The 26,164-nt window shown below is 39.3% G+C and overlaps 1 protein-coding gene across 8 annotated transcripts in view; it reads right to left on the bottom strand.

The window, feature by feature from the left end:
• The window catches only part of PPP4R1 (protein phosphatase 4 regulatory subunit 1), a 64,541-nt gene that overhangs the window by 5,176 nt on the left and 33,201 nt on the right, over positions 1 to 26,164 (bottom strand). For all 8 annotated transcript variants that reach the window (XM_058832388.1, XM_058832391.1, XM_058832393.1 and 5 more), the window contains 11 exons: positions 23,898 to 24,040; positions 22,325 to 22,471; positions 20,667 to 20,774; positions 19,836 to 19,901; positions 17,550 to 17,708; positions 16,218 to 16,348; positions 14,602 to 15,122; positions 7,168 to 7,343; positions 3,088 to 3,183; positions 1,633 to 1,818; positions 7 to 168 (listed from right to left, as the gene is read on the bottom strand). In XM_058832388.1, coding sequence (XP_058688371.1) covers positions 7 to 168; positions 1,633 to 1,818; positions 3,088 to 3,183; positions 7,168 to 7,343; positions 14,602 to 15,122; positions 16,218 to 16,348; positions 17,550 to 17,708; positions 19,836 to 19,901; positions 20,667 to 20,774; positions 22,325 to 22,471; positions 23,898 to 24,040 — 1,895 coding nt within the window. The remainder of the gene's footprint in view (positions 1 to 6; positions 169 to 1,632; positions 1,819 to 3,087; positions 3,184 to 7,167; positions 7,344 to 14,601; positions 15,123 to 16,217; positions 16,349 to 17,549; positions 17,709 to 19,835; positions 19,902 to 20,666; positions 20,775 to 22,324; positions 22,472 to 23,897; positions 24,041 to 26,164) is intronic.

The following is a 26,164-nucleotide window of genomic DNA, read 5'->3' as shown; positions in this document are numbered from 1 at the left end:
ACATACCTTCAGGAAGTCATGCAAGTGCTTAAGCACACCTATCCTTACTTCATCTAGGTCCTTCAAAAAGCCATTGAAGACAGGAACTAAATCTCCAGCTGTAAGCTGGTCTCCAAGGATGACAGCAAGTTCATGTATAGAAAATGCCAGTGTCCGCCGAACCTTCCACTGCAACGTAAGTAAATCAATGTTATTGATCCAAAGTGCTCCAGTCAAACCTGAGGGTCGGTATCCATGCTGGAGTCCCAGCAATTTCCACTGCTTACAAATATCTTTGTGTCTCATGTAACAACTGAAAATCACACTGGATATTTCAATGGAAAAAAAAAAAATTAAAGAGAAGACAAATAACAAGATATCATTTCTTCCACCTGAATATCAAGGAACAACTCAAATATAAGTCATCAAAATATTTTAATTTTCCAGGTGCAAAATAGTGCTTCTGACATCAGTGCTCTTGCACACATTACTTTTTGCTTTAAATTCTTTAGCATAACTTAGTTTCATGCTACTACTCTCTTGTTCTGTTTTTAAAATTAAATGAGTAAGATATATATCACGTAATATTCCAGCTGGGATATTTTAGCTTCCATAATAAGTAAAGTTTCTTTCACTTAGTGCCCAGCAGCCCAAGGACCAGTGAAGCTTTCAGACACCCTAAATTAAGGACACATTGTTTAATTCAAGTAATTATTTCAAGTAAGTATTTTAAAAATAAAATAGCATATATTCTTTAGCCAGCACTTTCCAATCATCATGGGCACTGTTCTTTTGCCCTGGTTTGGTGATCCAATCTCAATTCAGATTAGACTGGAGATAAATTCTGGACACTGCTGAACACAGGGTAATTTGTTTTTACTTATGTTTTAAATTTATTAGCAGGTTGTTTTTAATGGCTGTGAAGGAGCCTGGAAAACATGAGCAATATCCATGTATAAAATTACTCACTATGTATCACTGAGAACTGCTGCTCTGACTGAGCAAGCAGCAAGTTCAGGAGAGGTCAAGCAGACTGAGAGTATTTAAAAAAATAAAAAGAGCATCTCCAAAAAAGGAAACAAAGGAGGTCTGGGAAACAACTGCATACAGACAGCAAAATGCAGAAAGCCACCTCCTTACCACCTGACAGCAAGGAAAACGCTGCTATTTCCAGGGTTTGTTTTTAAAGCAGCAGTGCTGCTGCGTGGTGATAGCGATGTTACTCCTGTATGACTAACTGGATGTGGCACCAAGGCCTGGTGTGAGGCTGACTCACTGAGCTCCAGACATGCCTGCAGGGGCACGTCTGCTCTGCTCGCACAGCCCTGATTCTCAAACCTAGGAGACACCCAGACGCTGCCCTAAGATCTCAAGCATGCAGAGGAAATGGGAAACCTCTCCTCATTTTCCTACTGGAGATCCATCTCCCACTCTAACCAGTTCATTTCTTTACTACCTGAGCACCACACACCCCCTGCTTCCTCTGAAACAACCACTGCACCTTGATTCCTTATAGGATAACACCAGTGATGGAAAGCTCTGTGTAAAAAGCACAGCAGCCCAACACCCAGTAAACAGGAGAAACCACTACAAAGGTTCCAACTAGTCTTTGTCACACCCCAGAATTTCAGACTGTTCAGTGCTTGAGCTCACCTGCATGTCAGATGCCAGAGTCTCGTAGGTGTCTTTCAGACAGTGCCAGTTCTGCCTGCCCAGGGTCAGCGCCACGCCAGGCAGGCTGTAGGCGCAGTGCTTGGCGATCTCGGTGTCGACTGTTTGTGCGCGGGAAGGATCAGTCATGGACAAGTACTGATCCAGCAAGGCTTGAGGTACAACATCCTGCAGCAAGAGAAAGGCAGAGCATCCACACTTTTTTCACTCACTCCTCATAAGGCTCACTATAATTCTGGGACACTCTTTTTTCCCCACAACTGTAGAATATTATTTAATTACAGTGTCTTAATAAGAGCACAACACTTTGTATCGGCTAAGTTCCACCAAAAGGTTCCAAAGAAACAATAACATGACTGGTGGTTATTTGAAAATACACAAACCAACGTAAGCAAGGAACAAGTGGACCAGTCTAAGCACGCCCAGGAAATGGAAAGTCTGCATTCTACCTTTCTGCAAACATTCAGGCTCATGAGTTGTGCAAATTGGCCATTTTATGTCATCCATTAGGACAGGTAGAACAGCAAGTTATGCTCAAAAAAACCTTTCATAATTCTCTCAAAATCTTGAGAAGGTGGAGAGAAGAACACTAAATTAAAATGCCTTGGGGAGGCAGGGAAGAGGAGGGAACAGAGTACAGTGTGCTCAATACTACTTCCAAACTCCCTGAACAGTCAACAGGGAGGAAGAGCCTTCTCCAGAGACAAAGAGATCTCCAGTGAATACCAATCCTTCTGTCCACTGAGGAATTAAAGCATCTGAACCAAAATTCTGTGAAAACCTCTTTGTGCTAACTTCACTACTGCCTTTGCTTCAGCTGTGTCAGGGACTGACTGTACTAAGGGGTGTAGAAGAGCATTTTCCTAACACAGCTGCTGAATAGATCCACTGACAAGAACAAGCGAGGGACTGAGGTTCCCCACTCAAGGAATTACACTGATGCACAGTGGCAACGTAATATTGGACTATGGAAAAAAACCCATTTGATTCCTTTTGGAAAAAATACCAGAGGCAGTTCCAGCTTTCAAAACCGTCCTGCAAAAAGCTATCAAGAGGTGGGGGTGGTTCCTCTCAAAACATGCAATAAAGAAAACATCCTGTTTCCTCAATAACCTAATTCCCATTACAGCATGGTTTCCATAGAAAACTAAACCAAATGAAACAGAGCCTGAAGATCTATGACAACAGTAATCTCATGTCAAAAAATACTGTCATCTTTCATGCATAAATGTAACAGAAGTAACAGCTAAGTTAAGCCATTAACTCTGGAAACAATGACTGTCTTAAAACTACTTAATTAAGAGGTATTTAATAGAAACTATATCATGTCAGAATGACTGAATGAAGAAAGGGATAAAGGAAATCCTCATATATATTAAAAAAAAAAAAATCACTTATCTGCTACATATAAGGAAACCAGAAGTCACTGTCATTTACCTGTACTTTGGATTTTCTTTCTTCTTCAGGGCTGAAACTACTGTTGGTACTCAAATCTGAATCATTATGAATATAGTGAAGTGTAGAATCCATACTCTGTGAAAAACAGAAAATAAAAGGTCACGCAAAACACACTCTAAGATTGAGCACAAAAGAAATACCAACATCAAGAAGTGCTGTCCTCGCCTCAGAGTCTATTTCTTACATTAAGAAATACATGTCTTAATACAATTTTGCTGCAGCCCGAATTCAAAAGGTTTGCAAGATAAATCTGCTTTCAATTTCAAACAGAATCTCCTCTTGCTCTGCTCCATTTTGGTTCTTACGGAATGAAAATCACAGGAGAGGAGTACCTTTGAGACTGCATTAAGGAAAATATAACTAACATATGGGTCCTATTGCTTTTCCCCTGAATGGAAAATGTGAAAACACCTGTAGCTGATTTTGCTGGATTTGTGCTAGATGAAGGTCAAAAAAAAGCCACCCTCACACTGAAGAGTAGAACCTGATGAGACTCATGCTGTTGCGCCCTTCCTCCAAGTGATTACTCTATAATCTTCTCTGGATAAGCTTCACCTTATAAAACTGAGTCCTACTTGGCCACAGCTGCGGACAAGAGTTATCACCTCCCTCAGCAGTCCTATTAAAATCATTTTAGCACCCCGGCTGCACATCTGGGCCTTGAGGATAAGGGCTGAGGCTCTGTTTGAGAACAGTGGCAGAGGTGTGATGGACTGCAATAAACTGTGTTGCTGGAGGGATGCAGCATCGACGCTTTCGTTACCAGCACAGCTCCCCAGATACACTGGGCATCGCATAACAAACCATGAACTTCCATCAGTATGCTAAGAATATCTGAAAAGCAGATTGGGCTGCTGTGTGGTGGAACAGGACAAAGGCATTTTTGCTAGATTTGAGCCAAGGTATCTATCTATTCACAGATGCTGCAGGGTGAGCTCCTAGGGGCAACACAAGTAACAAAAGCATGCCTACTTCCACCAGCTGTTCAGATAGTTTTGACGAGAATTTTCCAGCAAATGACAAACTTCTTCAAAAAAAAAGAGCCTCTAGGACACAATTTGTCTTCCTTGGTTTGACTTCAGTTACTTTTTCCTTCTCCACAAGCTGCTTTCATCTAAGCACTGGGCTGCAGCTTTAGCTGCTGAGATATAATTACAGGTGATAAAGAACAGGCAGAGCTGTGAGGCAATTGCATATCTCTGGCACAGCAGTCCATGTCACCTGTCAGGCTTAGAAAGCAGCAGCAAGAAGGTGTTAAAGAGCCAAGGAAAGAACATATTTGCAAGCAACTACGTAACTAAATGTGCCCAGCAGCACACAGCTCCAACTATAAAACCTCCAGAGGCTCTGAAAGTATCTCTACAGGATTTTTGGTTTGACGGTCAATTCCTCCTTCACTCTTTTTCCGCCTGTGTTTGTTTGGGGCTTTTTCCCCCTGAAAAAGAGATTATTTTCAGCATTGCCAGTCATCAGCTTTGATGTCTTGCAAATCGAGGTATTATGAGGCAGGCAGTACACCCTAGCCACAGTGCTTTCCATGTGTTGCCAGTCTGCATGGGACCAGAGATTAGTCAGCCATTCTGTTACAATAAAAATGAAAGGACTCCATCTCACATTTCCTACTACCTCAGTTCTAAAAGCTTAAGCTCGAAAAATGATGCTGTATGGATTGAACCAAGTCAAACTGAATATAACAGAGGGTGTCACAGATGGGAATGTTTTTACCCAGCCACTTTTGAAGTCAAATATGCACTCCAGAGAGGAAGAGCTTCAGTAGAGAAGAACGACAGCCATCAGTCAGTATTTAGGTTATATAGTCTCTCTACCCCTGAAAATGAAGTTCCATCTGTACTTCTCTTCCATGCACACACCAAACTGAGCACTGCAGAAATCCAGGACATGAAAATTCAGCAGGGTTTAGCCTGAAAGCTTCTTCTGTATCAAATGCAAAATCTTTGTCACAGCCTTACAGATCTCTAAGGTTAAGCTTCCCTTGGCTATATAATAACAGCTCCAGGGTTGTGCTCCGAAGATCTCTGCTCTGTGTCAAGGGTTGCACACCAGGACAGATCGTGATGGTGTTTCCTGACAGGGAAGCTGGCCCAAACAAAGAAGAGGCCAGTGTCAGGGGTCCATCTCCTCCTGGCACCCATCCTATTCTTAGAGAGAGGTACTTGTGCCAGACAGGAGTGGGAAGGTCTTAGCCCAGTTTCCTTTCTCCCTCCACCTCCAAATAAAAACAGACCAATACCCATCCCCTTATCAAACCTTGTAGAGAACACACAACCTAAAGAAAATAAAAACAGTGTCTCTTGAGAAAAAATAAACAGCTACCCTCAACAAACAAACTTCATCATGTCCCAGAAATCTTACTGGTCCACTCTATTACTCATTTATTTTCATCTGAATAGAGAATCTCTCTTTAACATGCATCATTAACTTCTCCATGAGCCAATACAGCTGTCAAAGGACAAGCAAACTGTGGTTTTGCTTAGTGGTATATGTGCAGAACTGTGCAGGTTGCATTCCAATATAAAATGCTGGAGAGCTTGATTTCTCTCCAGTTTCCAGTACCCTACTGACACACTGCTATGCTGAGATTTAAAAAACCCAAGAAAAGACAAGAAGAAAAAAAAAATCATAATGAAAAATGCCCACTAAACTGAAAAACCTGAACAACCACCTGTGAAAATCAGAGGTCTCTTCACTGCTAGGGGCAACAGTCTACTTGCTCAACAGATCAGAGACTGATTCCCAAAATTCTAGGTCACCTCAATAAAATCCACTCACTTGTAAAATGAGGATCTGATTTAGTGCCAGTAACAAACAAGGAACTGACAGATTAAGAGCATCCTTTTAGAGCATAAAACTGAAACATGCAAAATCAACATATACCAGCTATGTGACTGGTTCTTAAATTTTCTGTCAGCACCATACTTTATATACAGAAACATGAAATGTAGAACAGGTCCCTCTGAACAAACACCACCCCCCAAAATTCTTAAGAATGGAGGATAAATGTAAACTGTCATTTTAGGTTAGCATTACAAAGAAGAGATCCTATAATCAAAAAAGCATATTGAGCCTGACATAAAGTAACTATGGACGGGGTGGTGTTTTAGAAACAAACCACATTTGTAGAGTTAAATTATGATTGTTTTTGATCTAGATGGTAATCCAACATCTTAGAGAAAAAGTGAATTAAATGTCATCAAGAAACACTGTTCTAATTAAAGAAGGATGAAAATGTTTGCACTGAACTGATACTAACTCCTAGACATTTCAAAGATGTTTGTCAAAATTTCATCTGGAAAACACAATTTCAGTAGTATGATTCAACAAATCACTAACTCTGTTCTTATGGAGCCTATTTTGGAACCATTGCTTTCTGCAACAGCAACAGCATTTAATATCACCTGAGTTTGTGGCTCTATATGCAGTGAATGTAGTGGGTTTGGCCTGACACAGTAAAGAACAGAAAAGCGTATCAAATGCCAGAACTACAGACAGGCAGGGAACGGGGAGAGGGGCTGAAAGTGCAAAACCTTCAAGGTGATACTGACTGCTAGAATAACTTTGTCTTTCAGCAGTCCACTCAACATCACAGCTGCAGGTCCTGAACTTCTCTGACACAGACCAGTAAACCACAATAAATCAATTCAACAGGGAGCAAAGGGAACAAAGCATCTCATTCTCCAGGTTCAGGGAGGGGGACTGAAGACTCCCTCATCAGCAACGGCTCACAGAGCAATTTGACATGAATAAAATGTGGTAGCATTAAAACATCTTCAAACACAACAGTCACAACAGAGATTTTAACAGAAACAGTTTCAAGAATTTACAGGGACAAGCACAGAACTAGCAAAAACAAAGGCACCCAGCACAATTTTTATTTTAGTAGCTATCACTTCAATAGCATCCAACAAAAGGGAATGCCACACCAGCCAAAAGTAGAAAGCATTTGGCTGCAATCCTCACATGAATGCAAATTACAGCTCTGTTACTAGAGCCCTGAAAATCCTAATGGGAAAAAAATGAAGTACAAAACTCTCTTCTTACCTCAACAGTGTCACCAATTAAAGGCACAATATCACCCAGTATAGGTTTAAAACTTTGTTGGTCGTTGATGGTTAGTTCAGTCTGTGAATCTGTTCCCTTGCCAACACTGGCCATTGTCTCTTCCTGAGGATCCAAACTGGATGCTCTGAGTGCAGCAGACAACACCTCCACTTGTGCTGCAGTACATGAAAGAGAAATACATGAGAGACTAAACTGCAATAAAACTTTTAGCAAGTCCACAGATCAACTTTTACACAGTTAAAACTTTTAACTTTTAACTGAAAGATGGCAGAGGAATTACAGGAGAGGAACCAACTCAAGATCATTAGCTCTTGGTAAATCCCAAACTAAGGATCAATTAAGTGCTAAATTAATACCCCACTCTTTTCCTACGGTACTCAACCAAACCACAGTCCAGTGCAATCTGTCCCTAAAGCTAAAATAAACAAATGAACCCCATAACCCAAGGGAGACTGCTGTTATGGTAGGATTGGTTCTTTTTAACAATTTTAGTAAATATTAATGGTGCAAGTAGTTTTTTCGGAGCATAACAGCCCACTAATATTAACTTACCGACTGGGCCATTTGTGGGAGGTGGGACTAAAAGAAAGAGGGACAAAGTAATTCAAATAAAGATTGAGAAAAGGTTTAGTAATACATAAAGGATTTCAGTTCTGGAAGGTTGTTTCTCCCTCTATATATGTTCATTAAATTCTTGCATTTTAATAGCAACTCTAAAGCAAGGTCTATATAGAAAGATGCCAGATGCAATACTTCAGCCTCCTTGGATCCTCCAAACAAATAAGAAGGTTGTACTGTCTGATCTCTTATTCATCTAAAGAAGGCATTAGCACTTCATACTCTGCTATCCACTCTTTTGGAAAAGATCCAGCAGTTCTGAGGCTGCTCTGCTTTCCATCCCTCTGTTTACTGCCAATTAGAAAAAGCTTTGTTGAGCAATGCTCCTTGGATATAGCCTGACCTGAGATCAGGTATCAGAGGCAATCTCAGCTCCAAGTGACACAGAATTCAGTGCAGATTAATGTACCCTGCTACTCTTCTCCTCCTCTTCTTTTCAAGAAGGCAAGGAGGAATCATCTCCTCACTTATTAAATTTACCAAGCCATCCGGAAGATCTGTTCCTCATAGATTTTGTCTTTTCCAAGGTTTTTTAAATGTTCACTGTGAAATTACACAACAAACCATATGCTTGATTTTAATCCCATATTGCCATACTAAACTACAGAATTCTGAATTTCTCCCTCTAGCTTTTTGAATATGGTTGTTAACAAGAACTAAACAAAGAAAGTTGGACTCATTTGTAGATAGAAGAAACAGATATGAAATACAACTGTTGCAAGAAACAAAAATTGTTAATTCAGCAAAATCTTAGATTAGAAGCCTTAGCAAAATCTAGCAAAAAACTGGAAAACACACTGTGGGTTCACTGGTTTCTTGGTAGAGTCTGATGAGCAGGAAGAAAGACAATTCTTTACAATATGCAATGCTAACTCTAACTGTGTCCAATTTCTGATAAAATAACCCGAAGATATTCTTGCTGTATTACTGTATTCCTCAACAAGAAAAAGGAAAAATACGCTGTTAAAAACTTAAAAGTACAACCAACATTACACTAATACTTGCACTATAAAACATGTGAAAAATATGATTTAAATATATAATTTACATATAAATATATAAAAAAAAGGAATTTTACAATTTTAAAGATTAATAAGAGACTGGTACAGCCTTACTCTTCAAGTATTATTTCACAATAAACTTATGTACTTTAAGACCCATAAGAATAAGAAAGATCAAAGTTAATAAATTTCCCCAAAACTTAAATAAATCACCCCCAAAACCAGGCAAAATAGGTGGCTATACTAGGGCAAGAAATGCCTGGCTTATTTACAGACCATTTTCATTTAGAGAAATCAAACAAGAAAATGAAAAATTATTATATTCTGCTGCACATTAAGGAGATGTTTTTCTTGAAGACCTTTCATGAAGGTCAACTTCATGAAAAATGTACATTCCTCTCACCTTCACTTAAAAGTCAAGAAAGCTTACACTGACTAGGTAAACACATACTGCTTGTTTATGCATTTTCTGGAAAATCCACACAGAGCTCTGAAGATTATTTCTAGTAACAAAAGTATCTACAGCAGTAATTGGGAATTTTCCAAGTCATATTCACCACCCAAGCCCCATTGTCAGCCTGCACACACCTGGACCACCCTTGCTTAGGGGCTTTACAGGATGGAGACAACACCTATCCTGATGTCCTCTGCTTGCCCTAGAAGAAATGAGCATTTCCTCAGCTTCTTGTCAATTCTACAATCTCAAGATGTGGGGATGAAGGGCAGGAGAAGCCAAAGTCCCAAGGATTTCACTGACTGGCAAGTGCCTTCTTTCTTCTTTCAGTGCTTATTCATGACTGAATTTCGTGCTGCCATTCACTGAAAGGTGAATGACCTGAAGTCCATAAACATCTTAAGGTCCTAGCTAAAAGAAGAGCTAAGCATTGCTGCTGCTCATCATCTCTCATGAAGAGATTTCCTACTGGCAGGAGACAGGCAATGGTTTCCAGAAAATAATTTCGAATTCAAATAAAGGATAAGGCTCCCCCCTTTCATGAATGACAGAGAAATGCTTCAAGAAGGGAATCTGCTGGCTAACCAGCTTTCACAACTACCACCAGTAAAAATCGGAGTGTAAAGGTCAGTTCTGCACATAGCACAGAACTCAAGTAACCGCATTGCCCAGATAAAATCAATGTTCACCAGATCTCAGACCATTAATTAACTCTTTCTTCAACTTCTGCTTGAGATGAGATGTATTTTTAAACAAGAAAGTATTTAGTCTTGGTTACTGTACCTGTATCCTAAAATAACTGGTGCAATCAGTAAATTCTAGACCATATTTTATCTGGTCTTACTGAATTTCCTGATTGTTCAGGCGTTTCTGGCCCTTCAATAAACCTTATTATTGTTTTCTGCTTCTCCTGATGTTTTGTTAGAAGACATTGATGGTTTGTTTTGATTTTCCTTTCTTTTTTCTAAAGGATCTGCCTTCCTTACCCTCACTTCTTACTCAGAGGCAAAAGCTGTGGGCTGCAATAATGGGTACAGAGATGAAGTAACTGAAACATAAGAAAATATTTTCTTCTCCACTTACTCCTCACCTGTTCCATTAACAACATATTTTAGACTTTTATTGCAGGCAGTGTCAGTAGCCTAACTTATAAATATAGTCCTTATAAGGGAATGGGATCAATTGACCCCACATCTGGGCTGGTGTGTCCCTATTAGGTCTCCTTTTAGCAAAGCAACTTATAACTGGCTTAAGCCACAGTTAGCCTCCCTCAGTAGCCTGAAAGTCAGGCTTCCTCTATTCCCCCAAATAATATTAAGGAAAGCTGACATCACATGATTTAGCCCTTTCTATGCAGAATGTAAGATAAAGCCAGCTGAAGAAAGTGTCTGTGGAAAGAAAAATAAACAAATAAAAACATCTTAGGAAGGAAAAGCAAACTGAAGGAAGTAAAGACAGCAGCAGCCTCAGGGAACTGGAAAAACATGACCTGAAAAAAGACCCTGTGATAATTTTTTAAAAGCTGGCATACTTCACAGGAACATAAAGGTTCCCATCTCCCAGTCTGACACCTTCCAGATGTCTGGCCAGTGTACTGGAAAGGTCCTCTTAACAGGGATTACAATACCAGTGCTTAACTCTGTACAGCCTGTGTAGCTCTGCTAGCCAGCAGTCTGCTTGTGAGACAACAGGCTGTCTTTATCTTGGCTGCTGACTGCTCAATCACCTATTACTCAGATTTATCAATAGCAATAAGCTAGTTCTGGAAGGAAAGCCCCAAGTTAGAGAGCGAGATTCAGGTGAAGCAGTTCATCCTTTTTTGAGATAAGATTGGGGAAAAAATATTCTATGATGGTTACTGATTACCATTAAAAAAATTGGTTTTGGTTTTTGCTGGAGATCTCACCAGTCTCCATGCCTTAAAGCAAAGATCTAAGGCTTGAAACAGAAACTGCTTTACTGAGGTGCACTGCAGAAAACCCCAAACAAACCAGTATCACCCACCACCCCGAAAAAAAAAAACCCCAACACAAAAACACCAAACCAAAACCACATAACCATGACCCCAGTGTGTGTGTAAACAGTAACCCCTTAACTGTTTGGCATCCAAGACATCTGGAAGATGAGGATATGCACTGAACATGCCATACTCCAGGCAGCACAACCTGGTGATGCCTTTCCTTTGACTCTTCCCATTGGCATGGCACACTCAGGTACGCCTCAGATAAAAATTGAGTTATTCTTTCTCAATACTTCTGCTATAATGATGCAAGCAGGTGAGGGGAGAAGCAACTCACACAACAGAGAAGGGTAAAGTGACACATGTGAAGTAGAGGAATGCCAAACCCAGATAGAAAGAGATGAAAATAAAAAAGGAAAGAGGAGGGGAATACATGTGGAGGGGAGGGGATAGGGGTAAAAATGTATAGTAGCTGCCAGGGATGAACATACAGCGCAACGCAGAGGGTGGGGTGGGAGGAAGGAACAGCAATTAAAAAAAAAAAAACACCAAGAAAACCCCAACAAAATCATATTTCTCTGACTCAGAAAAAAATCACTGTCAGCTGAACTTCAGCACCAAATCTCCACATCTGCCTCAGTTGTCAGGGACTGGCTCTGAAACAACTAGCAAAATAGAAATCATCAACCTCTTCTGATTGCACAGGGAAGAACAGCACCTTATGACCATCACTAGATATTCTGCAGAGTGAAATAATAAAAATTCAGTGTGATCTTAAGAAACTTCAAAACCCCTGTGCCATTATGGTTCCACGCAACAGTAATTAATTTTCTTCTTCTTGTAAATCTATAAAACACTTAAAAAAAAAAACCAAAACCAAAACCCTATGTCAAAAGAAGGCTGCTGAACTTGCACAGTCAAGCATGGAGAGTCAAGGCACAGCCAGAGACAAGGTCATCTGAACAACTTAATCTTACTGACACATGCGAAACATCATACACCGCAGTCTCACTCCCAAACCACACTCCATCACTTGCTTGCCTTCAGGATGCCTGGCCAATTTGCTATAGAAGCCAGAAGATGTGTACCCATGGAAGCTCTCCAGTATGGCAAGCCTCCACTTACCCACCACAGAGAACACAGCATCTTCCACTCCCATCCCTTGGCTGGGAATGCAGCAATAAAGACAGGAGCACAGCATGGAAGCAGGAGTCCAGGACTTAGGTGACAGCAAGCCAATGAAGAAAATAAGTGCAAGAAAAAGATCACAGGGATTTAAAAAGAAATAAAGAGAGGAAAAAAAACTCTCCTAGCTTGCTCAGTCATTGCTAGCAAAGCAAAGCCTACTCACAGTACAAGACTCAAAAACATAATGGCCAGCTTTGCAGAGAGGGGAAGTGCAGGCAGGAAAAGACCCAAGGGGCCATTTGGGACCAGGGCTGTTTGGCATACATTTGTAAGCCATGTATACCAGAGACAAAATTATCTGCAAAATTAGGTAGTTTCATAAAATTTCTATGAAAACAAATTAAGGTAAGCTTTTGACTGAATAGTTATACCATCAGTTTGCAACAACGGTTTTAGATTATATTGCCATGAGCAAAGAGACAGTCAGGGCTCTAATCTTCTGGATTATCCCCACAGCAAGCCTACCTTTTGTCACAACTTAGGAAGTATAAGATTCAACACACAGGCATTAAGTCAGCTATTCAGAGACTAAAGTCTGGATATCTACCACTTCTATGTGTGCCACAGTGTTTGAGACAAGCATGCAAAATTAATATTACTTGCACTTTGTGCAAAATTAAAATTGCAATGTTACTAAATCGAAACAGGCATGTTGTTAAATTCCAGCTTCTGAAGTATTTAAACTGAATAATGAGAGCACAGGCAAGAGGAAGAAGAGTAGAAGACTTAGGAGGAGTGTTTTATGGGGCTTCACTACACAGCCTTGACCAAGTCAGACTAGGAGAACCTATGGCGTTGACAACCTAGTAACAGTTTTCTTCTACTGAAATGTGCAAATGTTGGTCAACAACTCCACAGAAATACTCCTGACACCCAGTCAAGAGAACTACAAACAAACAAACAAACAGAATTCCAAAAACCTGCTCTGAAACAAGACATGAACACACATGATAAACAAATTCATAACACAGAATGATTCTGGATGTACAACTACATGCTTACATAAACTGTCTACTTACATAAACCACTGAAATTTATGTGTTAAAATATGTTCTCTAATTATAGACAGAACAGTTTTACAAAGTAAACCTAAACAGCAGGGCAAGCTTCTGCAGTTGGCTTCAGAGATGGGTTATATGAACACGGAAGTCATTAGCAAGGGTGAAATTTTTTCTTACCTCTTTCCTTAGTACCCAAAGCACTCCTAAAGCAAAGTTTTTATCTGCTGACTTCACAAGTGATTAAACAAAAGTACAAAATGGATTTAAGAAAAGTTATTAGCTTATCAACCTAGTAACAATAATAATTAGTTGAAAGCAGTGTCAGTTTATTCTAAAATGTTTTTCCCCAACTTGCCCCTTCTTTCCCTCCTACATTTTCTGGTATAGAGGCATGCTTTCCCCCTAGAGATTCCTTAACTCCAAAATAACATGGCTTCTTCCTCAGTGGTACCTCCAGACTTTTTGACTGTGATACTTGAGCCCCATGTGCCGTAGAATTTATTCAGCATATGAACACCAAGAAAAACCTATTTCCAGAGCCAAGTACTTTTAGCTCAGGAGGTGTCTCTGAAGTGCTGCTTCACCACCTTGTCAAACTTATGAAACCCTTCTCTATTCTTCAACAGCTTTTAAAACGGAGAATGTGTGCTCACATCAAGAACTCAGCTTGGATCAATTATCAGCCTGATCTGACAAACTTGTCTCATTAAAGCTGTCAACATGTGACTGCAATAACAAAGACCTTGCAGGAAAAAAATGGAGACTATTTAATCCAAAATCAAATGGATAATGTGTAAAAAGAAAACCATTATTCACACTGATAATTAAAAAAACCACAAACCTCTTAATCTGCCTTATTTTGCACGTATGCTAATTAGAAATAAACTTGCTTATCAACAGCATATGCCTTTGAACCATCTATTTGATTCTAATGTCAAAACAAGAAGTCACAACTTTATTCTGCTAACTGCACATGCATTCAGTTCATAAAAGGAATTATACTCCTTTTAAATACTTTGCACAAATTCAAATTCCCTTTTAGCTCACTATCAATTTTCCTCAATCTCTTTGAGGACCAGGAGAAAACAGTACTTCTGACTTTTAAAGCAACTAAGAGGTTAAAGCCCAAACTGCTGAAGCAACATATGCATATCTTCAAACACTAAAAATGCTTCAGTATCTTTACCATACCTTTAACATCTGGATCATCTATATGGGGTTCCAAATTTTCTATCATTTCTTCTAATTCTTTCCTTGTTGCCATAGGAATGCTTGGAGACACTGGCATAGTGAGTTCCTGAATTTCTCTATCAAGTTTTATATCAGAAGTCTGCTGAAGCTCAAAGTCAATATCTATTTCAGGAAGTGGAGTCCTCCAGAAATGGAAAGAGTTGTATAATTCCTGCTCTGAAAGAGAGGTTTCCTGTGAATTCAGCTCAGCCTCCTGCAGATCTGTTGTACAGCAATGAGGACTTGGCTCATTCTCCTCTGCCATTTCCCCACAAGATTCTGAAGGCAAAGTGCAATGGAAGGATGGTTCAGTCTGGAAATCACTTTCCCTCTTGGAGTTATTTGACACTGTATTTTGATCTTCTATGACATTTTCAAGTTTTCTTGCAAAATCATCACTATCATCACTATGTGAAGACAGATCCTCTGTCCTGTTGTGCTCTTCATCTGTTGTGACATCTTCTGCAGTCCTGACTTGTTCACTGTTGAGTGTCAAAGAAAATGGACATTAAAAAAAACAAAATAGACTTATTATACTCTTGAAAATTCACATTTTCAACTATCAACAGCTATCAACTTGTTATTTGTCAAAGTAAATTCACTTACAGCAAAACAAAACAGAAACCATAGAATCACAGAGGGGTCAAGGTTGGAAGGGACCTGGGCCAACCTCCTTGTACAAGTAGGGACAACCAGAACCAGCTGCCCAGGACCTGTCCAGACAGGTTTTGAGTATTTCAGAGGATGGATACTCCACAGCCTTCATTGACAAGATTTGCCAGTGCTTAGTCATCCTCACAGTAAAAAAAATAAAAGTGGGTTTTGATGTTCAGGAGGACCTCCTGTGTTTGGGGTTGTGACTCTGGTCCTGTCACTGGGCACCACAGAAAAGGAGTCCAGCTTCATCCTCTTTTCACTTTCCCCTCAGGTATTTATAAACATTGGTAAGACCCCTCCCAGCCTGCCCTCTCTTCCCCAGGCTGAAGTCCCAGCTCTCTCAGTCTGTCATTCTGCGGCCCTTCACTGCACTGTCTCCGGTGTGTCCAGGTCTCCCTCTGGATGGCAGCATTATCCTGAGGGTGAAGCAGCCACTCCTCCCAGCTTTATGTCATCAGCAGACCTGCTGAAGTGACACCCTACTCCAGCATTCAGATCACTGAAGAGGGTGTTAAACAGCACTGGAGCCAATACTGATCCCTCTCACACGCAATCAGTTAGCAACCTTCAACTACGCACTGCTGACCAGCGCCAGTGGGCCCAGCCAGGCAGACAGTCCTCAGCCCACCTCACTATCTCCTCAGCTGACCCAAACTTCAGCAGCTTCTCCACAAGGGTCTTACAGGAGACCATGTCAAAAGCCTTCCCGAAATCCAGGTACACAGTATACACTGCTCTCCCTTGTCTATCAAGTCAGTCATCTCACCACAGAATATATATCCTAATTCTGGTCTGTGAAAATGAGAAGATCCAGATCTTTCCATTTACCAAATACTCAGTTTATCCAAGAAAGTTAATTTTTCTAACATGCAAAAGAAGAACAAGGAGGCAAAAATAACTTGTAGATTTAGCAAATTTACCTGTTTTCCTGCGCAGAATCACAATCTTCTGGGTTTTTACCATCTTCTTCTTTAAAGTACTGGCCACTGCTGGATGGATTAGCAAAAGTTGATATGAAAGGCCCCAGAGACTGAAAAGCTGCTTGACGAACCTAGTGGAAAAGGTCCAAGGTAAAAAACCAAAATTATATATATAAATCCTGCTGTCCTATAAAACCTAAAATGCCTGCTATTAGGAATTGAAAGGGTCATAAGCCTACTAAGGAAACCAAAAGCAGAGGCTCTTATCTGGAAAGAATCAGCCAGATGTATACAGATTGCAAAGTTTAAAAAAAAAGTTAAAGAAAATGAAAAAGCAGGGTGAAACCAATTAAATCACAGGCAACTAAACTGACAGGATTATTCCCCACAACCAAAGCAGGAAGAATCTGCTTAGATAATAGAAGCAGGTAAATCTGAGAGCTCAGCTCAGAATTTTAACAACCTGAAAGGAAAAAAAAAAAGTACAGTAAACAGACATTTCACTTTCAGAAATTTGACTGATAAGCATTATATTTCTTTCCCTTTTCTATTTGGCGATGCTGTGAATTTGCTCCTTCTTTCTCCTACTATTCATTCTCCTCAACAATTCTCTATCTTAGTTTTTGTTATTTGATTAATTCTGCTGGGCTACAACTTGGATTTTCCAAGATCCACAAGCTCATACTTCTGTGCAGATGATCCTTGGCTCTTGGAAGTAGTCTGCTCAGTAACAGATTTAAGGTTTAAGAGTAAATCTTCAAGACAGCAAATAAAAAAACCCCTCCAAACAAACAAAAAACCAAGCCAACCCCCCCAAACAACAACAAAAAAATCCCACCCAAGCCCCCCAAATAAAAAACAAAACCAAAAACCCATCACCCAAGAAATAATTAAAAAAATTAATTAATAAAAAACTCCCCACCACCAACATCCAAAACACCCACAAAACCCAAAACCAATCAACCTCCCAATGAACAAACCAACCAAAAACTCCAGCATCCCTCCCCCTAAAAATGACATGGTCTTAGGGAACCTAAAGAAGTACAGGTATATCAGTTTTCCAGTTTTGCTAATGAATCTCAGCAATGTTAAGTCACAGGCAATTCTGTAGCTAAAAAAAGCTACTCCACTGACAGAGTTTTTCTTACATGCTGCAGTGAAAATGTGAGGGACTCTCTACACCCATCAATGAACTAACCAGTCTAAGAACAATTTTGCTTCAGATGCATGAAACAGGTTAGATTATCCACACCCACAATACTCTTACATGGAGTATTGTAGTAAAATCATTCAAATATGACAGCTATTCAAAAAACAAAAACCAAATCTTACCCATCGTGAAGGATCACTAATCAAATTAATAAAAAGGGTTGACAATTTTGTCCTCCGGACTTCCTGTGATGTTGCACAAGAAACTGCCATGAAGCACTCAGCACAGGCTTTCCTAACTCCCCACACATTATCAGAGCAGAGCTGGAAAAACCTCGGCAGCTGTTGGGAATATAGTGAGTGAGTTTGCAAGTCTGAATAGGCAGTGCTTGTTTCAAAACAAGTTCTCACATTCATTTTCTTCAACTGGTTGTCCACCTTTATACTCAGATGCACAGATTAACATTTGCAAGACAAAACACACGTTCAGTAGCACCACGCTTCTAATCTGCTGCCTTCATATTACTTATGGATACAGATAAGGAAAATTCACCTGTCTGAAGAATAGCAAGAAAGTACTAACTCTTAAACCTGATTTATACCCAAAAAAATGCCCCCAAAAAGCCCAACTTCAAAAATACTCCCAAGACCAACAAACCCATCGTAAGTCAAGACCTCATGTCTACACCATTCTTTTAAAGCAAGGACAAGAAAAATAATACTGATGCATTATTAGGAAGCAATTATTTACTACAAGGGTGGTGAGGCACTGCAACACATTGCCCAGGTAGACTGTGGATGCCCCAAGCCTGTAACTGTTCAAGACCAGGTGGATAAGGCCTTGAAAACCTGATCTAGTGGAAAGCATCCCTGCCCATGACAGGGGAGGTTAGAATTAAATGATCTTTAAGGTCCCTTCTAAACCTTAACATTTTTTGATTCTATGATTATCATTTTACCTATCAGAGACCACTTCAGCTTTTTTTAAGATTATTACTGAAATGCAAAGGAACAGCATCTTCAGAAAGAAAAACCTCCCTTTTCTACCTACACATCTCCTTGCTAGATTTATCAGCCTCTGCCACCCTCTGTCCTACAATGCAGGACATGAACTGCAAAGAGGAACAGGGGAATGAGAGAAAGATTGGATTTGCTCAAGAGAAAACATATTTGATCAGAGCAGTGGTTTTACTAATAAAATTGAAACATTTTGAAGGTGCTCAGGTGTTTGGGCTTTTTGGAAACAATAATGGTAAGGGTGGACAGTCAAGGCGAGGCACAGACATGCAGGGCTGCCTTGGCTTGCAACAGGCACAGTGACAAAATATGATTAATCCAGTGGCTGTTGCTACAGCCTTGTTCACAGTTACTGATGTTCAACTGCTCCTGCTCTCTGCAGCCAAGTTTTCTGGACTTTGCCTCTAATTAAAACAAGCTTTTAGGTTCGAAAATGAAGTCTTATCATTCAGCTTTTTACACCCCTCCTTTTTCCTAACAATAATCACAGAAGACCAGAAAATGGCATTTTCTGTTATAGAAAGAGAACCCCAGCTGTCCTGCCACACATTATTGCTTTCAAATGAAATAATCATCACTTTTTTATTTCACAGTAGTCTAGCTGCACCCTCTACAAAGTTTTAATCCAAATTCATTATGCTAATCACTAAAAAGGCAGTTGTGTGAGAAAAATCAATTTACATCCCAAATCAGGAAGCATATGGGATCTAAGTCCACACAACTAAACTTCACTACCAAATGACTTCAATTACTCAACAGCTAGAGAAAAATGCAACAAATTCTTTAGGAGCATAAGAAATGGCCTGAGAGACACAACAGGCCTACCTGTCCCAACACCACAACTGCAAAAAGCTGCAGAGCCTCTGGCTGAAGTCATGCCTGCATTTATACTCCGCTCATGTAAGTCCCTCACTAATTCAGAGCATTGATTCATCAGCCTCTGCTGGCCCTCAACAAGCTCACTGTCCACATTCCCAAGAGGAGAAAGCTTGAAGACAGATCCCAGAGACTGCCAAGCTGATTTCTGCTCCCTAGCCTTATCATGTCTCCCAGTTATCAACATCCACTAGGCTCCCCAGACCCACCATGGAAATGTGGGCACAGTTCCTACTGATCCCACTGAAGGATCCTCTTCTTACTACTCCATCCAGCTCCCTGCTTTTCCATTTTGAAATTTGTCTCTCCTCCTTCTACTTCATTTGTTATTTCTGAGATTCACTTATTTCCTTTACCTTTCTTTCTCTTTCCCTCCTTTCCCAGATGTCTGAGGCAGGAAAACTGACTTGAAGAGATTAAATCAATACATAGGCCTCACCACTTCCAGCACTTTATCCCCCCAGCCATGTTCCCCCTGTATTTGCAAGCTCTCATGAACTGCCCCTTCTTCTCTAGCTTGTCTGGCTCCACTCCTGAATTGTATTAAGAAGAAAAACCCTTTAAGAAATGGCTTACCAGCATTTCTTCAGTGGCTTGCTGTCCAACCACACTGCAGATATCTCCAAAATTGGCTGCACATACCTTGCAGACAGAATGCAAGAAATAAAGACTAAGACCACGGTTTTAATACAGCAAAATCCAAGGGGGAAAAAATACCTTTTAAAATCAGAAAATTGTGTTTTGGTGTAAACTCATTATGAGCTACTTTCCCATTCCATCACTTTCCACGGTTTTTAAAAAATAAATAATTTTCTTTTTCTTCAAAATTAGTCTTTTTCTTCAAATTTAATAATAGAAAAATGCCAGAACTTAAATGAAAAGAAAAAAGGATAAAATGTATTTGAAGTGCTGTCAAATTAAAGAATACATGCAGCTATCAAGGGAAATAAGCTATTCAATGGCAGGATGAGATCAAGGCGCAGCCTTTACACCTAAACATCATGATGGAATACTGCTTTGCTTCAATGAATATGAGCATCTTTAATTCCATCTATGCACAGAGGTATGAGCTCAGGTGGCTGATGCTGTATCAGCTACAGCTGGTTCATGTTATCCTGGCTACCAATACAACCGTAAGGACGTATGCCAAATTACACTGCAGCTATCTGTAGCATAAGGACAAGCAGATTCTTTCTTTCTTTCTAGTAATAAAGGTAGTGATTCTGGAAAAAGATATCAGTGACAATATTAAAACCTGTGGAAATGCAAACTACAAAAACCCCCACAGTTTTCATTTACACATGTCACAAAAGAGATCTACCAGGGAAGTTTCTTAGTCACATGCAAGTTCCAAGCACATGACACGTTTTTCAGAGATAATCTAGACCGGATGCTCGTAACTCATACCTTACGAACGTGAAACATCCTGCAGTCACAGCACATCTCGCAGAACCTGGGAAGCACAAGTCTTTCCGTGATGTCCTTTCCAACCATGGAGGCCATTTTGCACATAATCTAATGACAAGACAGACACTAATTAGAGACGCCTGCACAACACACCACTCTGTGTCAGCTAAGCAGAGGGTTTTTACATCTACTCTTCATTCTACTGAAAACTGTGAAAAATATTGAAAACAAAACCCCATTTGTATTGAAAAGGCTTGGCCACTTTTGCAGAGAACCAAATTTCCCATTTCCTTGTCATGACACAACACAGGTGTAGAAGATGACACTGATCTTCCAATAAACTGAATCCAATTCCCAGCTAACAAAGATAACTGGACTCTTAGAAATTATTCTATGTTACCCAAGAGATCTCTAAAAAAATAGTACACGATTCTTTTACTATTTCAATACAAAATGCATATGTGTAAAATTAACAGAAAATTATTGACAATTAATATGCTTAAGAAACTTCTGAGTCCTGTATGGTTTAAAATTTATTACAACACTACACTGCATATATGCAACTCCCAAACATAAAATTCCCCAAGAAATGTATCACGCCAAAAAAGAACTCTTCTCTCCAACTGTTCTTTCATTCTAATTTGTACTGAAACTTAAAAAAAAAAAGTTTTAAAAAGCAAAAAGAATTTTATGTTTATCTTTCCCAATCATGTCAGTAGAACTATTTACATTCATTCCCTTGTAGTAACAAATGATGGCTTTTCTAACCTCTAGGTGGTTGATGAGGTACAGAAATTTCTGTCAAGTTTCAATACCTTCAAAACCATGAAGACAGATAAAGCTAATCTGCTTATATTTTATTCCCTTATGTAGTTGTAAGCTTCATCAGGAAGCAGTAGAAATTTTGTGCCAAGTGCAACAGTGCTGGGGTCTTTTTATTGTTTATCAATCCAGCCACTGCAGTAAAGTAAAATATTAAATGAGGTCTCTCTCAAGCAAAAAGAAAAGAAAAAAAATTCACCCAGCAGAAAGCATCAATATAAATTGCAAAAAAACAAAGGAAATAAAAGGGCATACATCTGCTATTTCTCCATTATAAATTAACTAATCTGCTTACTATTTGGATTCAACACATACATTTTAAATACGAAGGTTGTGTCTAATGCATAAAAAAACCCACCAACCAACCATGAGTTAATCAACTCATGTTTATTACTTTGTCCAATAAAACACAACAAAATCAATAAAGAGAACAGACATACAGCAAGGAGCAACAGACCTGAGACACTAAAACTTTTGAACTGATGAAAATTTTCCACACAGGCAATCTAAACTTCCATAAAATAAACAGACAAACCTTCAAAAAACTAAAAAGCCAACACAGCAGATGCTTTAGGAGTCAATAAAATGAATCCCCTGCACTGTCTTGTCCAGCAAGGCTTTTTTTAACAGCATATATAAGCTACTGAATTTAAATCTTAACTTGACCAGAGTGTACAGCACCGACACAGCACAAAAGTTACAGATTTGTTACAGAGAGGGAATACAGCGTTTTCCTTTTAGTGATGGCTGTGCAACTTGAAACACACCATGACCACTGCACTATCAAGCATTCAGGCTAACTTTTGGCTGTGTGATTTGGTACTGCTGTTACTTACAGCCACAGCTTCTGTCTTCACATCGTCATTGCTGTCTGGAGCTGTCAGATCTATCAGCACAGGGCACACTTTGGTCTCCACATCATATCTCTCAATGAGTTCTTGCTCCAACAGCACTAACAATGCTGCCTGGCTTGTTTTTCTTACCTGCCATAAAAAGACAAAAATTGAACCAAGCAACTCAAAGAGAGTTTTATTTGTTGAAATACATGTGTTAAATACATCTGTATTTTGGAACCTGTACCTATATACCAACACACAGCAGTACTAACTGCACACAGTGCAAGGACAAGTGCTCCACAAGTGCTTCTGCAAGAACTTCGTATTTGCTGTCCTGTGTTTTGGGAAGCATGGAGGCAGACACCTGTCTTAGTTGACAATGTGAGGGTGCTTCTTGTGTTCACACAGGACTTGTTTTAATGTCAAAAAGAGCAGTCATGGCAAATCTCAAGCAAATGTGTGAAGAAAAAGCAGCACAACTAATGGAGAGGAACAAATTTCCAAGGAAGATGAATTTTACTAAACAAATCCTCTTTTTCTGAGATGAACAAGAAATAGGCTGGCAAGAAAAAATTGTATTTATTTCCAATGCTTTTGAATTCTGAGACACATTTTTGCTTAGTCTCATTTAAAAAAAAAATTACAGAAGATACCCATTCATAGCTGGCTAACCCCTGCCTCTAAAAGGAGCAATCTCATCAGAAGAGAAACCATTACATACAGCAAGAGACTACATATACTGCAATGCAGTGATTTTGGAAACTCCTTTGAGCTCTTTGTTTCAGAGATCTGCAGCCCAATGAACTATTCAACAGAGGTTCAAACAATGAAAATAATCACTGAATCTTCTAGAAGGAGAACATCAAACAAAAGTAGGGTTGTAGTACTACACGTGATACAGGAATTAGCAGAACAACTACCAAGAAAAATGGGTTTGGGTAGTTATCTTTAACTATGTAAAGGACAGGGAAAAAAGCGACAAACTCAAGAGGCCTAAAATATTGAAAATAATCTATCAACTAGCATTAGTCTAGTCTGAAATGACTGGAGAAGTCTCAAGAAAGCTTTGGACAAGCTAACTTATACATTCAGAGAAACAAACCACATGAGTTCAATCCTAAACTTTTACTGGATTGATATACAAGTAACTGGTAATGAAGATAATCCTAAACTTTTACTGGATTGATATACAAGTAACTGGTAATGAAGATATATCATGGTGTTAAAAAACTGAATTATACAAAGGACTCAGTTTTTCATTACTACTGTTCCTTTTTGCCAGAATTTATGTAAGCTTGTCTAAAAAACTGATTTTGTCCATATGAATGCAATACCAGATAAAAGGCCCCAAATAAGGACAGATCACATTAGATGTAAAAAACTGTCATTATGTTTTCTTTAGAAGTTTTTCTTCATTATTTCGTTTAAATAAATTCATCATTTCATGTATTTCATGTCCAATCCAAATCCTTATATCCCAAAACATAAAACACTTGTATGATGCCAAATTTAAATAATTTGGCATCACAGCAATATTTCACCAGCTCGTAGACTGCTCCTACAAGAACCTTACCTGGTTATTCTGGTCTGCGAGGTATCGCACCACAATAGGTAGCAGGTATTTGGAAAAAGCATAAGGGATTGAAGGTCTGTTTTCTTGACAGAACATAGCAATATGAGGCACCTGTTCCATCAGTTCTGCCCGCACTGTTGGCTCTGTAAGGGTCAAAACAAAACCAAAAAAAGGCACAATATATGTTTACAAGCATGCTCCCAGGTCCTGCCAGAGTAAGCCTCTTACAGGACTCTACATACAAAGTATGTTCTCAAGTGTTCATGTCAGTGTGTGTTTGTCAAGCTTCATTTTAACCATCTTTTTACAAAACCAGATAAAACTAAGCCCTGTGCTGCCAAACTACTAAAAAGTCATGTCTCACATTCTTAGTAATAAAACAAGAAGAGGTGTAAGACAGCCAGCCACCAAACGTCTTGAGTATCAGAATTGTCTGAACCCCCTATGAGCATCACCTACTTCACAGAAACCCCCTATGCAGAAAGTCAGCCCAGAACTGGCACCACTGTGAGAAGAAAGGAACTGAGGGGGAGTTTGGGCCACGGCCTCTCAAACGGGAAAGATCCCACTGAACAGGACAACCAGCCACAGCCACAGATGCTGCTCTTCATTCTTTGTTTTTCAAGGCCACTGATGTCATTGTCAGATGGAAAAAGGTCATGCATCCTTCCAGCTGCTTCTATTAAACCTTTGTGATGTGTTTCTCACCAAAGTTGGTGATTAATTAAAAAACATTTAATTCACTTTTTAAATTCAAGAAATGGCACGCTGCCTGTATGAACCCTAATCCCCACAGAATATGCACATGTATCTAGGGGATCAGAGAAGCAAAAGAAGCAATACAGGCATGGATTAAATTCCAACTGTTAGAAAAACAGATTCAATTTAAGAAGCAGGACCTTATTACATGCCTAACTTCTCCATGGGGATAAAAAAAATCAGAACTAAGTGCCCTTTCAGGATTTGCTGACATATGCTATTACTACTAGTCTACTGATTACCTACAAAAAGACATAAAAAAACCCCATCAACTACTCTCAAATTATACTAATTTGATTTACAATACTTCCAATAATAAGATGTATATGTCACAGGATAGATACGTATGCCCTATTGAATTTTTACCTAAAAGTTGTTCAGGTAAAACTTAATGGTATAACTTGAACCATCTTCCTTGGAATACTTGTAATTAACACGAATCATTAAAAATACAACCTTTTGTTAAACAGAAGCATGCAACATGCATTTGTATTTAACACAGCAAATGTGTGCAACACTTGGCTTTCTTGAACACTGGCTACAAGTATAAACTCAGGTCTGAATAAAACATAACAAAGACAAAGCAAGTCCCCTGCTGTGTGCAGTCTTTTCTTCACTGAGGACAATGAGAAGAGAGAAGATCACGGCACATGAAGTAACTAAATGCCTATGGCCTCCAATTCTTTTACCATAGACTTGAATTACTTTTCGTATAGAAAAGCACATCAAAATCAGAGTTGAAGGGGATCTTTTAGATCATCTAGTTCCAACCTCTGGGGGTAGGGGGTTCCACTAGACCAGGTTGCTCAAAGCCCCATCTAACCTGGCCTTGAACATTTCCAGGGATCCTCTGGAAAGTTTATGAATTGGTGACCAAGTTGCAAATACAAAATGAAGTCTCAGATAAAACAGTATTGTATAGGTTTGCTGTTCATGACAATAAAGTAAAAAATGCCTTCCAGTCTACTCTGTATCTCTTCCCAAATATTATCAGGAGCACACAGGAGAAAAACATTTTTATTTAAACTTCAGATGTTCTGAAACATATGCAGGTTGAACTCCATAAGCAGTACAGACATCCTGAGGTTCGTACTGAAGAAGTCAGCTCCCGAAGAATGCTACACAAACTATGTGCACGTTTTAGCAGATCTAACAAAAATTCACACCTTAAAATGATGAACTCTAGTCTAGTGACCAAAATATGCACCTATAACTAGGACAAACTAACAGTTAATAAGATTATTAATTCTGAAAGTTATATCATACTAATGCAAAGAAAAGAAATATTCCTATTGTAGAAACTCCAGCTTTTGCTTCCTTATAAAATTTGCCAGAGCAGTCTTTAGAACAACATGGAAGGTGCAATTGTTCATTAGGATGAGATGATGGGTGGGGGGGTGTCCGTGTGTGTGTCATCAACCAAAGTAGATCGGGTGATTTCAAGACTCAAGTTGGCAAAGGTATCTATTTTCTTCCTACATTTGATTCAGTTTTGGTCCTTTTATCTG

The sequence above is a fragment of the Poecile atricapillus genome, chromosome 2 (genome assembly GCF_030490865.1).
Source record: "Poecile atricapillus isolate bPoeAtr1 chromosome 2, bPoeAtr1.hap1, whole genome shotgun sequence".
Taxonomy (NCBI): Eukaryota; Metazoa; Chordata; class Aves; order Passeriformes; family Paridae; genus Poecile; species Poecile atricapillus.
Note: the sequence above shows the minus strand (reverse complement) of the source record. Positions and strands in the feature narration are given on the sequence as shown.